The following is a 16059-nucleotide window of genomic DNA, read 5'->3' on the forward strand; positions in this document are numbered from 1 at the left end:
TTCTCGTGCCTGTGGACTAAGGGTTACAGGACCAGAAAGGTGAGAAGGTTGAAGAGCAAAAAAGGGTTGAAAGAAAGGAGGACCGAGTGATAAGAAAAACAAAGAAAAATAGAGAAAGGAGATGGGGTGGGTAAAAGGAATATTGACAAAAAGAAGAGAGGCACAGAAAGAGGGAGACAGAGCAATATAGGTGTACAGTAGGGTACTTTGACACAACCTTAAAAAAAACCCCACCTTCTGGGGGTGCCCTTGAGGTTGGGTGGTTCCCTTGAGGTCAGCAGCTCTTTGCTAACCTGATCAGACACAGTACCCCACCTCCACCAAGTAGAGAGGAAAGACAAAAATGCTGTAAATCAAACCAAAACAAGGAAACAGAAAACTTTACGGGATAAAATTGGGTGAAAAACCCAATAATAGTGGTAGAAACACTAGCAAAAATGAAGTTCTAATTATTGAAAAAGGCAGCAATAGGAAATTATAATTAAACTAGAAAAATTGAGAAAGGAAAAGGATCTGTATGGAAAAGGTTGAAATTAAAAAACAAAACAACATCACCAACATCAAAATAAACAAAAAAACCGACCAAACCAAGGGGGAGAAAAAAAAACACAACCAAAAACAAAGCAGTATGTATATGTTATTGAATATTGTCTGGGCAACACGTGGTCTTCTGGGGTAAGAGATGTTAATCACAGTTCTGATACAACTGTAGGCTGCTGATTTCTCAAACCCCAGCAGGTAGACACCCTAAATCTCTCTTCACCCCACCTTAAAAGGCACTTTGAACTTATAAACTTGCTGAGCAGAAGCTTTCCCAGCTTTCTCGCTGGAATCGCTGCTGAAGTTGCTATCCACTTACCCAGTGTGCCAAAACCAGTCTCACTCTGCCCCTGAGGGTTAGGGCTGCAAGGCGGCTCAGACCCCACCCTTAGGCTACTTGGTCGCTGGGTTACCAGCTCCCACCCGATTCTAGCTCTGCGACCCTGAGGGTGGAGCTTGCCAGGGCAGATCGCTCACAATGGCTCCCTGTAACCCACAGCCAAACACTATTAGCTCCGTCTGGCTCAGCAGCTCAGACTGGGGCCCTAGACAATGGCCAAATTTCTCCGCACTCCCACTCAGGCTCTCCCCAAGGCAGTTCAACTGAGTGCCAAGTCCAAAGACACCAAAACAGTTCACAGGTAAGGCCTTTCTGGTTTGCAGTCTCACTGCTACTGAACTTACAGTTGCGGGAGGGTTTAGACGGATTGAACACACACAACCACTTGCCGTTTTTCCACTGTTTTAGTCCTCCTCTTGGGGTCCAGAAGTCTCTCGCTGACTCCCTGTATCCTCACAGGGGTGATGATAGGCAGATCCCACCAGCCAGAGATGCCTGGAGTCCTATCTCCCCAGACTCACGGTGCCCAGATGCAAGGCAGCTGTTACTCGGCCGCCATCTTGCTCTGTCTCTCTCTCCTATGTTTCTAAGTCCCAAAACTATTCCATGAACTTTGCTAGATTAAAGAATCTGTGGCTTTATGGAAATATATAGCCATGAAAACTTGACAAGTAAATCAACTGGAAATATTGATTATAGCCATTGCTTTTTTTGTCTGTGTTTTCAGGCACTCAATAGCTGAAGTCACTGAGCTCATTGCTAAGGATTCTCTACCGGCCCTGTGGACTGCTTCTGAAATCATTCCTACATGTCCTCCATGCACAGGTAAAAGTTAAAGCGCCCTCATATCTCTGTGAGACCAGGAAACAAGAAATCAAGGATGTGGAAAAACAAACATGCCCCAAATGAAAGGCTCTATTTGTTCATGAAGCTCATACAATCGTTCTTTCTCCCTCACTCCTCTACCTTTCTCTCTATTCTCCAATGCTGCCTGGACTTCCTTAGGTGGGTTGCTAAGATTGAAACATCCCCACCTCTACTTTGAAATGTTATTAATGCAATACTGAATGGTGAATAACATTTTTGTAAAATATCCTTATTCAATTTCAGTATCCATAAATCACATAAGTTTTCAACATGCCAGTTGTCTATGTGTAGCTTAGCTTAGTATCACAAGTTCATCTTTAACCCACTTTGCAAGTCATGTTCAAAGCTTTCTGATACACACCTCCTGGCTATTACCACACCTCAACTAATATTTGGTTGTTAAAGGGGCAATGATTTGCTTCCAAGAGACTCAGAGCAGGTGGGATCTCATTGAAATTTCTATAACCTCCTAAAAATTTGAGCCTAAATTAAAAATAAAAAATGCAAAGAGAAGGCTGGGTGTGGTGGCTCACACCTGTAATTCCAGCACTCTGGGAGGCTGCAGTGGGCTGATCGCCTGAGCTCATAAATTCGAGACCAGCCTGAGCAAGAGCGAGACCCTGTCTCTAAAAATAGCCAGGCATTGTGATGGACATCTGTAGTCCCAGCTACTCATGGAGGCAAGAGGATCGCTTGGGCCCAGGAGTTTGAGGTTCCTGTGAGCTATGGCATCACAGCATTCTACCGGGGCAACAAAGTGAGACTTTGTATCCCCCCCAAAAAAAAAAATTCTTGAGATTTACATTGTTTTCCTTCTACATTTATCTTGCATTATACAGGGAATCCTTGTTCATTGTTTAAATGTGGAAAATATACATAAAATTTACCATTTTAATTATTTTGGGTATACATTTCAGTGGCATTAAATATATTCACATTATTGTGCAACCATCACCACCATTCATCTGTAAAAAGTTTTCATTGTCCCAAACTGAAACTATTAACTGCCCATTCTCCTTAACCTCTAATTTCTGTCTCTATGAATTTGCCTACTCCAGGTACCTCATGGAAGTGGACTCATAAAATATTTGTTCTTTTGTGTCTGATATTTCACTTAACAAACATCCTTAAGTTTCACCTATGTCATAGTATGTGTCAGAATTTCTTTTCTTACTGCCAATTAATATTCCCTTGTATGTGTGCTCCATGTTTCATTCATCTGTTCATCTGTCAGTGGACATTTGGACAGCTTTCTCCTTTGGCCACTGTGATAATGCCGCTATGAGTCTGGCTTTTGATTTTTTTTTTTTTTTTGAGACAGAGCCTTAAGCTGTCACCTTGGGTAGAGTGCTGTGGCATCACAGCTCACAGCAACCTCCAACTCCTGGGCTCCAGTGGGTCTCCTGCCTCTGCTTCCCAAGTAGCTGGGACTACAGGCACCCACCACAACGCCCGGCTATTTTTTGGTTGCTTGATTCTTTTGTATATACACCCTGAGAAGGAATTGCTAGATCATATAGCAATACTATGCTTATTGTTTTTGTTTTTGTTTTTTTTTTGGAGACAGAGTCTCACTATGTCGCCCTCAGTAGAGTGCCTTGGTGTCTTAGCTCATGGCAACCTCTTGGGCTCAAGCAATTCTCTTGCCTCAGTCTCCCAAGTAACTGGGACTACAGGCACCCACCACAATGCCTGGATATTTTTTTGTTGCAGTTGTCATTGTTTTTTTTTTTTTTTGTAGAGACAGAGTCTCACTTTATGGCCCTGGGTAGAGTGCCATGGCCTCACACAGCTTACAGCAACCTCCAACTCCTGGGCTTAAGCGATTCTCTTGCCTCAGCCTCCCGAGTAGCTGGGACTATAGGCGCCCGCCACAACGCCCGGCTAAGTTGTCATTGTTGTTTAGGTGTCCCAGGCTGGGCTTGAACCCACCAGCCTCAGTGTATGTGGCTGACCCCCTACCCACTGAGCTATTGGTGCTGCCTACTGTGCTTATTTTTTAAGACGGGGTCCCCCTGTGTTGCTTGTCCTTGGCCTTGAGCTCCTGGCCTCCTTTGATCCTCCCACCACTGCCTCCCAAAGTGCTAGGATGATGAGGCCTGAGCCACCATGTCCAGCCCCACTGTCCCCACCGTGTGATGGACCGTGTGCCTGGGCAAATCCCGACTCCTCCAGTGGCTTGCAGGAACACTGCCCTCCTGTGTACAGATGCCCAACATAGACCGCTGTTCCTTTCCTGAGATGCTGGATATCTTTGTTTAATTTTCCCTAAGGATGCACAAGGTGTTCCGGCAGGGCAGGGACCAAAGCCCTGCTCCCCACTGGGTGGAGCTTTGGTGTTCTAGTTGTGGGGAGTTTGCTCAGGACCCAGAAACATGGTCCAAGAGGGGTCGGGGGTGGAGTTGGGGGAGGCTGCGACCCCTGTGCTTATTTTTTAAGATTAATTTTTATTAATTTTAAAATGTATTATTTCTTTTTTCTTTTCTTTTCTTTTTTTTTTTTTTTGAGACAGAGTCTTACTTTGTTGCCCTTGGTAACACAGTTCATAGCAACCTCCAACTCCTCCAACTCCTGGGCTTAAGCCATTCTCTTGCCTCAGCCTCCCAAGTAGCCGGGACTACAGGCGCCCGCCACAATGCCCAGCTATTTTTTGTTGCAGTTTGGCCAGGGCCGGGTTTGAACTCGCCACCCTCGGTATATGGGGCCGGCGCCCCACTCACTGAGCTACAGGCACCGCCATTAAAATGTATTATTTCTTAAAACTTTGAAAATACCTTAAGCCACAGTCCCTAACTCCTACAGGCCTTGTCTTTGCTGTAACATTGGGAAACTTTAGCCCTCAGGAACAGGTCTCATAAAACAGAATCTCTCTCCCTGACCTTCCCCTGACCTCCTTTCACCTGCCCAAGGCAGGACTCTAATCTGATTGTAATCAAGAGACTCTCATCCCTGAGTGGGTCTTACCCCATCCCCTAGAAGAATGGAATGTTACAATGGAGGCCAAGGAAAGTCCGAACAGGCCCTACTGGGTTTAGATCATGCGCTTTTGGACCAGTCACATTTCTACATGGTTGCCAATCATGCCTATGTAATGACACCACCATAAAAACCTCAAACAACAGGTCCTGGAGAACTTCTGGACAGCTGAACACGAAGAGGCTCCTGGAGGGTGACCCAGCAGGGAGGATGTGGAGGCTCTGTGCCGCTTTACCACATCATGCCCTGTACATCTCTTCATCTGTGTCCTAGATAACAAACCAGCAAAGGTAGGTGTTTCCCTGAGTTCTGCAAGCTGCTCCAGCAAATTAACAGAGGGAGTTATGAGAACTCCAATTTGAAACCAGCTGGATATAAGTTTTGGGGGGCCTCAGGCTTGTGACTGATGTCTGAAGGGAGGGACACATCTTGGGTTCTGCTCCCTCACCCCATGGGGTCTACCACTGTCTTTAGGTCAATGGTGTCAAAGTTGAATTGGAGGACACCCAGCTACTGTCCACTGCTTGTTGGTAGGTGGAAAAAAAGGACATATTTGGTCACAGATGTTCTTATTAATGTGAGAGCAGAGAAAAAACACAGTTTGAATTTTTCCTAAAATAACTGTTTATCCTTTCAGATTTTTTAATCTACCCAAATTTCCATAAATAAAATAAAATTTAAGGCTCAGCGCCTGTGGCTCAAGCGGCTAAGGCACCAGCCACATATGCCTGAACTGGCAGATTCGAATCCAGCCCGGGCCACCAAACAACAATGACGGCTGCAACCAAAAAACAGCCGGGCATTGTGGCGGGCTCCTGTAGTCCCAAGCTACTTGGGAGGTGGAGGCAGAAGAATCGCTTAGGCCCAGGAGTTGGAGGTTGCTATGAGCTGTGATGCCACGGCACTCTACCCAGGGCAACAGCTTGAGGCTTTGTCGCAAAAAAAAAAAAAAAAAAAAGAAAGAAAGAAAGAAAAAGAAAATTTAAAAATATTATCTCTAATCCTCTCAGCAACCCTCAGAAGCAGGAACTGTTGTCACTCTCTCTGACAGATGAGGGGTCCTAGGCTCAATGAGCAGAGCTTGCAGAAGTGACCAAGAAAATTGGTCGATTTGCAAGGTTCTCAGGAGGCTGAGTACCTTGATTTGCTCTTCAAGGTTCTCAGAAGAGCAAAGAACTCGGAAATCAAGAAGAAATGTAGGCAGTTCTGCATACAAGGGGGCTAAAGCTGAAATGGGGAATGGCCTGGATCACACACGGGATTAATTACAAATTTGGAAGAATTCAGAGACCTTCCTGATCTGGGTTCTCCCCACTGTGACAAGCCCAGCCTGGTCCTGTCCCTGTGTTTCTGAAAATTTAGTGTACATCAGGATCCTGATTAAAGGAAAATTCCTGGGCCAAACCACCACTGGAATTTCAGAACCCTCAAGTCTGAGGCAAGACTCTGGAATCTGCATTGTAAGCAAACACTCAGGTGATCCTTGGACACTTTTGAATCACTACCCCAGACCAGGGGTCCTCAAACTGCAGCCCGTGGGCCACATGAGGCAGTGTGATTGTATTTGCTCCCGTTTTGTTTTTTTACTTCAAAATAAGATATGTGCAGTGTGCATAGGAATTTATTCATAGTTTTTTTTTTAAACTATAGTCCAGCCCTCCAATGGTCTGAGGGACAGAGAATTGGCCCCCTGTTTAAAAAGTTTGAGGACGCCTGCCCTAGACCATGAGCCAAGGCATTTGATTCTTAAGAGCCCACTAATTTCTCCTGGTCTTCCCAAGTGTTCTTGTGAGTACGGGACTAAGTTGCCTTTGAGAGAATCACCCAAACACTCAGCCCAAGCATAATCTGGTAGTCTGGGAGGTTAGCTGTGCCCACAGTGCCTATCAGCTCTTCTCAGAAGGCTCTCTCACTTTCTGCTCTGCCCTGTGGTTGTTCATGAATGGCCTCTAGGGACTGTATGGTCTTGTACTCTAGGGGCCACCTTTACCACACTTACCATGCCCCGCTCATCTGCTGGACTGCAAATACCTCGAGAAAAGGGGCCTAGCAGAATCTGCTTCCTCATTCATTCAACAACAATTTGCAGGGAACCTGTGAGCCAGGTAACAGGCTAGGTACTGGGGAGGTGGGAGTCTACTTCCCATTCCACACTCACCCCTTTTTTTATTTTTTTATCTTTTTAGAGACAGAGTCTTACTTTGTCGCCCTCGGTAGAGTGCCATGGCATCACAGCTCACAGCAACCTCCAGCCCTTGGGCTTAGCCAATTCTCTTGCCTCAGCCTCCTGAGTAGCTGGGACTACAGGTGCCTGCCACAACGCCCAGCTATTTTTTTGTTGCAGTTTGGCCAGGGCCGGGTTTGAACCGGCCACCCTCAGTATATGGGGCTGCCGTCCTACTCACTGAGCCACAGGCACCGCCCGCGTGCCCCCTTATCTAGGCCAACATCAGGCCTTGTTGGTACCACATTTATCCTTCCCACATCCTCCATGCAGCAAAATTTAAAACAAATCTGATCATGTCACTCCTTACACGAAGCTTTCCAGAGGCTTCCAATCATTCTTAGGGTGAAGACCCAAAATTCTACCTAGAGGCCGTGGCCTTCCTGTCCCAACCTGTGACTGTTCTCTCTGGCCCCTGTCCTCTATTCCCGTCATCCTTAATTGCCTTGCAATCACTCTAGCCTTCCTAGAGTTTTTCAGATCTCTCATCCGTCCCAGGTCTGGAAAACTGTCCATCTCACTCACCACTGGCACTGAGGTTGGGTGGGAGGTGCAATTTGGATGTTAGGGAATAACTCCTACAAGAGGAAGTGGGAGATGCAGTATGGCGGCTCAACCTGCAATCCCAGTCCTCTGGGAGGCTGAGGTGCGAGGATTGCTTGAACTCACAGTTTGAGACCAGTCTGAGCAAGAGCGAGACCCCATCTCCACTAAAAATAGAAAAATTAGCTGGGTGTTTGTGGTGAGCACCTGTAGTCCCAGCTACTCAGGAGACTGAGGCAGGAGGATCACTTAAGCCCAGGAGTTTGAGGTTGCTGTGAGGTAGGCTGCCTGGACAACAGAGTGACAGTGAGACTTGGTCTGGGGATGCGGGTGGGGGCGGGAGGGAGAGAGAAAGAAAAAAGAAAAGAGGAAGTAGGAGAAAGCAGGATGGGGCAGGGAAAGAAAACTGCTGTAGTCTTGAAAAATCCTCAGGCAACCGGCTGGGGAGCTCTGGAGCAGTGGCCCCTTCTGGACTGTGCTGTGCCGGTGGCTGAGTGCAGGCTCCTTACGTTAGGGCACAACTGCACCACAGGCAGGCAACACCACACTGGCCAGCACTGCTGTTTCTTACCCTTCCAGGGAGGGCAGAGAGACAGCTCACAGGCCGCTTCATCTGGGAAACCTTTGCTCAGACCTCTGAGCTCTCATAAAACTTTGTCGTTTTATGAGATGAACTTCACCTACCCAGTGGTAGGTGCCCAAGAAAAACTTGTTGGATTAAGGAATGAAGATGGATATCATGTCTTGGGAACATATGACTCTCCTGGTGGTGTATTTTAAGAGCTCTTATCCAGCTTACAGGGAAGGCGCTCATGGTCATTTCAATCAGCCTTTGTTTCTATCTGCTTTGCACTGCTATCAAGAAAATACCCGAGGCTGGGCAATGTACTAATGTAGATAAAAGAGTTTTATTTGGCTCACAATTATGCAGACTGTACAAGAAGCATCATGCCAGGATCTGTTTCTGATGAGGGCTTCAGGGAGCTTCTAATCAAGGAGGAAGGTGAAAGGGGAGCAGGTGTGTCACACGGCTGGAAAAAGAACAGAGAGGGTGGTGCAGGCTCCTTTAAGAACTAACTCTTTGTGAGCTAATAAGGTGAGAACTCACTTGAGGGCACCAAGCCATTCTTAAGAGATCCACCCGAGGCGGTGCCTGTGGCTCAAAGGAGTAGGGCATCAGCCCCATATGCCGGAGGTGGTGGGTTCAAACCCAGCCCCAGCCAAAAACTGAAAAAAAGAAAAAAGAGAGAGAGAGAGAGAGATCCACCCTTATAACCAGAATACCTCCCAGGAGTCACAACATCCAATACGGGGGGTTAAATTTCAACATAAGATTTGGAGGGGCCACACATGTAAACCCTATCAGGTTTTACTGTTAATATTTATTTATTTTTAGAGACAGAATCTCACTTTATCGCCCTCAGTAGGGTGCTGTGGTGTCACAGCTCACAGCAACCTCCAACTCTTGGGCTTAGGTGATTCTCTGGCCTCAGCCTCCCAAGTAGCTGGGACCACAGGCGCCCGCCACAATGCCTGGCTATTTTTTTGTTGCAGTTTGGCTGGGACCAGGCTCAAACCCTCCACCCTTGGTATATGGGGCCAGCGCCCTACCCACTGAGTCACAGGCACGGCCCTACTTTTTTTTTTTTTTTTTGTAGAGACAGAGTCTCACTGTACCGCCCTCGGGTAGAGTGCCGTGGCGTCACACGGCTCACAGCAACCTCTAACTCTTGGGCTTACGCGATTCTCTTGTCTCAGCCTCCCGAGCAGCTGGGACTACAGGCGCCTGCCACAACGCCCGGCTATTTTTTGTTATTGTTGTTGCAGTTTGGCCGGGGCTGGGTTTGAATCCGCCACCCTCGGCATATGGGGCCGGCGCCCTACTCACTGAGCCACAGGCGCCGCCCAGCCCTACTTTTTTTTTTTTGAGACACTCTCACTTTATGGCCCTCGGTAGGGTGCTATGGCATCACAGCTCACAGCAACCTCCAGCTCTTAGGCTTAGAAGATTCTCTTGCCTCAGCCTCCCAAGTAGCTGGGACTACATGCGCCCATCACAACACCCAGCTATTTTTTGGTTGTAGTTGGCCTGGGCTGGATTCCAACCTGCCAGCTCCAGTGTATGTGACTGTCGTCCTAGCAGCTGAGCTACAGGCCCCAAGCCTATTGTTAATATTTAGAAGCCTACTCCTACCCACCCCCACCTGGCTTGGAGAGAAAAATGAAAGAGAAGTTCATGCTCTTACCACCATCCTCACCGCAAGTACTATCCAAAAACTTTTCTTTTCTTTTTTCTTTTTTTATTTTTAGGGATTCATTGAGGGTACAAAGAACCAGGTTACACTGTTTGCATTTGTTAGGCAAAGTCCCTTTTATAATTATGTCCCACTCCCAAGAGATGCGTCACACACTGTGACCCCTCACCTTCTTCCCTTCCTATCCAAAAACTTTTGGAAAGCTCAGTGCATTGCAACAGGCAGTTCAAATTTCCACACTGAGAAGGCTATGAGCATTGGTCCCCACATGCGTGGGCTGTAGCACTGGGTTAGGAACCATGATTCCTGCTCTCCACTCCCTTGTGCTACCTGAACAGGTCACTTAGCCTCTCTGAGCCTCATCCGTGAAGCGGGGATAATACTGCCTGTACTTACGGACAAGAAAGTGCTTTGCAAAGTGTAAAGTGAGATTCACAGGAAAGCAAAGGAGCTTTTTTCTTTTTTTTTTTTTTGGTTTTTGGCCGGGGCTGGGTTTGAACCCGCCACCTCCAGCATATGGGACCAGCGCCCTACTCCTTTAGCCACAGGCGCCGCCCAGGAGCTTTTTTCTTATACATTCTCAAAATGACACATTGGCAGAGGACATATTAGGAAAACTACTTTTTTTTTTTTTTGTAGAGACAGAGTCTCACTTTATCACCCTCAGTAGAGTGCCATAGTGTCACACTGCTCACAGCAACCTCCAACTCTTGGGCTTAGGCGGTTCTCTTGCCTCAGACTCCCAAGTAGCTGGGACTACAAGCGCTTGCCACAACGCCTGGCTATTTTTTTGTTGCAGTTTGGTGGGGGCCAGGTTTGAACACATAACCCTTGGTATATGGGGCCAATGCCCTACTCACTGAGCCACAGGCACCACCCTACTTGTTTTTCTTTTTTACAATGATGACATGGGAGCCTACGTAAATGAGTTGTGTGCTGCGTGTTTTCCCCAGTTGTACAAATAGATTTGTGATCACCCCTCTAAGCCCTCCCTCCCAGTTCCTGTCCCTACTGTCAGTGTCAGAGACAAAGCAAGGACATAGTGCACTGACCATGCGTGGGCAGCAAGGGGCCTATATCATGTGCAGGTCAAAGTTAAGCATGTTTTAGAGGTGGAGAGAGCACAACTGGGCAAAGCAGGTGATAATGATATTGAAGACAGTGGAGATATACTAAACTCACTGTGGGAGACTTTTTTACCTGGAGACTGAATACCTGGCCATTGAGATAGAGGCTGGGAAGGAGATAGTGTGGATACAGGTGCAGGGGGTGGACCCAGTAAATGAGAAGCTCAAATAACTTTTCAGAGCCCTCAGTTGGTCAAGACAGTTAACCCACACAGAAATACTCAGAGATGTCTTTGGTTTCTGCTGTTCTCCCCACCCTTCCTCCCTCTTTATTGGCAATCTATTTTTATTTATTTATTTATTTATTTTAGACAGAGTTTTACTTTGTTGCCCCTTGGTAGAGTGCCATGACATCATAGCTCACTGCATCCTCAGACTCCTGGGCTTATCCTCCTGTCTCAGCCTCCCTAGTAAGCTGGGACTACAGGCGCCCACCATAATGCCTGGCTAGTTTTTCTATTTTTAGTAGAGATGGGATCTCTGTCCTGCTCAGGCTGGTCTGGAACTCCTGAGCTCAAGGGATCTTCCTGCCTTGGCTGCTCAGAGTGCTGGGATTACAGATATGAGCCACTGCACCCCACCCAAAGTTCCCTTATTGAACCTTCTCTGCAGCCCCATGAGGTAGTTGTACATATTGGAGAACAGGCTTCACAAAGGCCCATGTGGTCAAAGTGAGACCCGCAGTAAGTGGCTGTGTGCAATTGTGTACATTCAACCCACAGTCCCAGCTACTTTCTCCCATGAGAGAGAGACATGGGAGAAAAGTGCAAGGACATAGTGCACTGACCATGCGTGGGCAGCAAGGGGCCTATATCATGTGCAGGTCAAAGTTAAGCATGTTTTAGAGGTGGAGAGAGCACCTATGTTCTCTCTCTGCTGTGTTTATTAAGTGCTTCTCATCCCTAACTCTCACACACTGATGTGATGTGTGTGTGTGTGTGTGTGTGTGTGTGTGTGTGTGTGTTGGAGTATGGGAGCTCTGGCCTGATTTTCTGCCTGAAAACACCCAGACTCCTATTGTTAAGAAGGGCAAGGGGTCACATACATCGAGGCTGGTGGGTTCGAACCCAGCCTGGGCCAGCTAAACAATGACAACCGCAACAAAAGAAAAATAGCCGGGCGCCTGTAGTCCCAGTTACTCAGAAGGCTGAGGCAAGAGGATCGCTTAAGCTCAAGGTTAGAGGTTGTTGTCAGCTGTGAGGCCATGGCACTCTACCCAAGGCGACATAGTGAGACTCTGTCTCAAAAGAAAAAAAGGGGGGGGAAGGGGTCTTAAGAGACCATTTAATCCAATTTATTTTGCACATGGGGGAGGATCTGAGGCCGAGAAAGATGTGACCCCTCCCCAACCTGTCAATTTCGTGCCCCACTAGCCCAGGTATCTTCTGTCCCAGCTCTTTGCACCATCCTGCACCACCCCTTCTTTGGCTCTGGGTGAGCCAGGAAGTCTTTTGCCTGGAGTTATGTTTGCCAAAAATAATAGCTACCTTCTGCTCAGCACTGATTTTCCATAAATATGTTCTGAGCGCCTACTATGTGCCAGGAACTGTTAGAGATGCTGTGAATACTACAAACCAGAAAGACAGTGCCCCCGGCAGGGAGGAGGTAGCCTGTAAAAAGTCTCCAGACCAGATAATTTCAGATGCAGGGTAGGAAATAAAACAGGAGCGATGCAAGTGGGGGACTGTTTCCGCTGGAGGGGACAGAAGTCTGACCACCTAGTATATGGTCCTTTAATTCTCACTACAACTCTTAGGCTAAGGCTGTGGACAGATGCCTGTTTCGCTGACAAAGAAACTGGCGTTCAGAAGGGCTCAGGGTGGCACCCTCAAGTCCCTGGCTCCTGACTCCCACTTCCTACCGGCCCCCACTGGTCGGCCGCTGGCACCCTCTGGCCCTGATGATGAAACTCGGGGCGAAGACTGCACAATGTCGAAGCCGGTGTCCCGGCAGGTGCTGGGAGGTGGAGGCGGAGGGAGGCGGGGCGCACCTCCAGGGAGAAACTGCTCTCGATTCGCGCACGCGGCACAGAGGACCGCCTCCGCCCGGCCCCTCCCGGGTCCCAATCCCCACGGCCGGGACAAAGAGCCCGCCCAGCCCGGGGCAGAACCAGACGCCGGCTCCCGCCTCCCGCCCGGCCCCGGCCCGGCCCCCGCCCGGCCCCGCGCAGGGCCCCATGGGCCATGTAGTTCAGCTGAGGCCCGGCGCCTGGTAGGAGCGGCCCTGAGAACTACGAGGCCCGGCAGGCGACGCGCGCGGGGCGGGCTTGGGAGGTGAACGTGCGCGCGCGGGGGGCGGGCTCGGGGCGGTGAGCGTGCGCGCGCGGGGGCCGGGCGGCGCGGGATGCAGCTGAGGGCTGCCGGGCGGCTGCGGACACGCCGCGTGCGTGCACTGAGCGCAGGCTTTGCGGAGCCCGGTTGTGCCGCGCTCCGGTGCTGCGGCGGCGCCGGGGTTCCCGGTGGCCGGGGGATGGGCGCCCGGTCCCGGAGCCAGGGTGGCACCGCTCGCTGAAAGAGCCCTTAGCTGGGCTTGTGGCGGGACGGGTGCCCGCCCTGAGCTGTGAGCGACGTGTCCCTTTTCTCTTTTTGTGCCAAGGTTTCCCTCCGCAGGCGCGATGCAGCGGGCGGCGGCGCTGGTCCGGCGGGGCTACGGCCCCCGGACCCCGGGCCCCTGGGGCCGGAGTCGCAGCAGCGCGGCCGCCGAGGCCTCAGCGGTGCAGGAGCGGCCGGAGCGCAGCCAGCGCGAGCGCATCCTCACGCTGGAGTCCATGAACCCGCAGGTGAAGGCGGTGGAGTACGCGGTGCGGGGACCCATCGTGCTCAAGGCCGGCGAGATCGAGCTGGAGCTGCAGCGGGTGAGCGCGGGCGGGCCCGGGAAGGCTCGGGGCGCAGACCTGCCGACCTTCTCACACACACACACACACACACACCCCGGTAGCTCCTCAGTTCAGCTGAGCGCGGCTGAAACCAGGAGCGCGCTGCTTCCCCCCTTCATCTACCAGTGCCCAGCACCCGGCGCGAACTGAGGCCTCAAACACGGTTCACTTGTTGAGCTGAATTCGTCGATTGTTGAGCGGCCGAGCTGCCGGGCACTGCACGCTGTGTGCCTGTCCTACCCGGGTAAACCCAAAATCCGCTGCAGGGAGGAAAACAAGCGAATAAAATAAACAGGAGCGCTCCAGTCAGCGAATAATAAGTGCTTTGACGAATGTAAAACGAAGAAGGGGTGGACCTGGATAGTGAGGGAAACCGCTCTGGGGGTGTGGGGAGGCCCTCGGGAGAGCTGGGTTTGTCCCCAAGCCTTTTCTCTGCCTGAGACCTTCAGGGTCTTTGCCAGTCTTGAGTCTGACACGAGTGGGGTATGGAGGAGGGTGAGCAGAATTCCTTCCTTAAGGCCCCTCCGAAGCATTGAGTGGCCCACCCCTTCTTTGAGGACAGTCACCCAGATGGCCCTGGGACTTTCTTCACTTTGGCTGTCTGGATGACCGCAATCTTGGCTTAAGTTCATAGTTTCACGTAAAGTGACACAGCCAGGAGAGATTTCAGCCTCTCCACGGCCAGGGTGGCTGGGGTGGGTGTAAGAGTTGTCCCATTTCTGACCTGGGTGAAATTCAGAAAGTAGAGTCAAGAGGGGTTTTCGAAAAAAATAAACACTCCTAAGATTTGTAAGAAGCCGATAAAGTAGTTGCCCAGCTACCCAGCTGCTTACTCAAGATAGGTCTGGCCCAGAATGGGAATGGAGGGGTGGGGGCTGCTCCTTGAACTGCTCTTGGAGGTACCAGATGGCAGGGTCTCAGGGTCAAGTGGTCAGTTAGTGTTCCTTGAGTGCTGGAAGGAGGCCTCAGGGGTCCAAGTCACTTGGGTCTTTCCCATGGGGACTTTGGGGGTTCCGTGAACTCATGGCCTGCTGACACCTTGTTGGGACACCCAGTTCTGCTGACTCAAAACTGCTGGACAAGTCACAGTCCAGTGCTCCTGCTGACTCCTTGCAGGGATACGTTTAAAGCTTGGCCCAGATAAGGCTGGCTCCATTTCTGTGCCTCCCTGGCACAGAGGTGGGCCAGGGGCAGAGAACATGGTTTTTACTGCTTAGATTCTTGTTGGTATCTAGCAGGCTGGAGCTGTCCCTCCTTGAGGCAACAGACTGCTAAAACAAAGCTGGGATTAAAGTGTTCCTGGTTTATCAAGTTACAGCTGATTTCCAGGGCTGGCAGGGTGTGAAGGAATTACCTCTACCTCTTGCTAAATGGCACCTTCCTCATTGGCTCCATAAAGTGTGAAGATGATGAGGACAGAGGAGGGCTGACTTGACGTCCCCGCTCCCCCAGTTCTTTAGCAGGCAGAAAATGCGAGAGCATGCCAAGTGGGAGCAGTGCTGTGAGCAAAGGCAGGAGGTTGGGAAGTTGTGGGCATTTGGGAAAGAGGGCTGGTGCTGTTAGTAGAACACTGTCTGCTAGAGGGATGTGGGAGGCAAATGGGACAGAAAAGGTGGACTGGAGTCTTGTGTGACAGTCTGAGGCCTCAGTTTCGCTACTGTATAAATAGAGGGGGAGTATCCTGGTTAGCCCAGGATTCTACTCCACCCTGAGAGTTTTTCCTCCTTGTCCATTTGAAAATGTCCACGGGGATCTCAGATGACCCCAGTGTCAGGATTTGTGCTGCCTGCAGAGTCACTTCACCAGGTGCTCTGCTAATAGCATGGGGTGTTGGCTGGACATGTGGCTCTGGTGTTTTGACTTCCACGAGGCTCTTGGGGCTGACTCCCCATCCTTATTGCTTCTCTTGCAGGAAGAGTTCCCCTCCTGCCCCAGCTCTGCGCTCTCTGTGAGGGCCTGCTTCTCCCTAATAGCAGGTCCAAAAGTGGGGCGAACCCGTCTCAGCTTTTCAGATCCTGTTGTGCACTGCAGCAGCACTTAGAATGAGCTGCAGTTAAAAGGAGCTTTGAACAGACCTTGCAGTTCTTCCTTAACCTACTCTTTTTCCCTTACTTTATTGGGAGGCATGGATTTGGGGACTGGCACAAGCAGAGTCAGAGGAATGAGTTGCCTTCTTCCAGTTGTAGAAGAAACACAATGGGGGCAGAATGTTCACAAGTAGGGGAGACGTTGCTGCTGTTAATGTTAGTGTGCGCTGTATCCAAACGCAGATCTAAACAGAGGATGCAACAGCACGTGACTGTAGTTAGTGA

General features: G+C 49.9%; 1 protein-coding gene and 1 long non-coding RNA gene across 2 annotated transcripts in view; both read left to right on the forward strand.

Annotated features, from left to right (window-relative positions):
- LOC128579872 (uncharacterized) overlaps window positions 1-5006 on the forward strand; it is a 61378-nt gene extending 56372 nt beyond the window's left edge. Inside the window, exons 2-3 of the long non-coding RNA XR_008378293.1 lie at window positions 1608-1705; window positions 4870-5006. This is a non-coding gene — a long non-coding RNA (uncharacterized LOC128579872). The remainder of the gene's footprint in view (window positions 1-1607; window positions 1706-4869) is intronic.
- An 8332-nt stretch (window positions 5007-13338) lies between these two features.
- GPT2 (glutamic--pyruvic transaminase 2) overlaps window positions 13339-16059 on the forward strand; it is a 38328-nt gene continuing 35607 nt past the window's right edge. Inside the window, exon 1 of the mRNA XM_053582085.1 lies at window positions 13339-13726. Coding sequence (XP_053438060.1) covers window positions 13487-13726 — 240 coding nt within the window. The 5' untranslated portion in view covers window positions 13339-13486. The remainder of the gene's footprint in view (window positions 13727-16059) is intronic.

Source organism: Nycticebus coucang, chromosome 2, assembly GCF_027406575.1.
Source record: "Nycticebus coucang isolate mNycCou1 chromosome 2, mNycCou1.pri, whole genome shotgun sequence".
Taxonomy (NCBI): domain Eukaryota; kingdom Metazoa; phylum Chordata; class Mammalia; order Primates; family Lorisidae; genus Nycticebus; species Nycticebus coucang.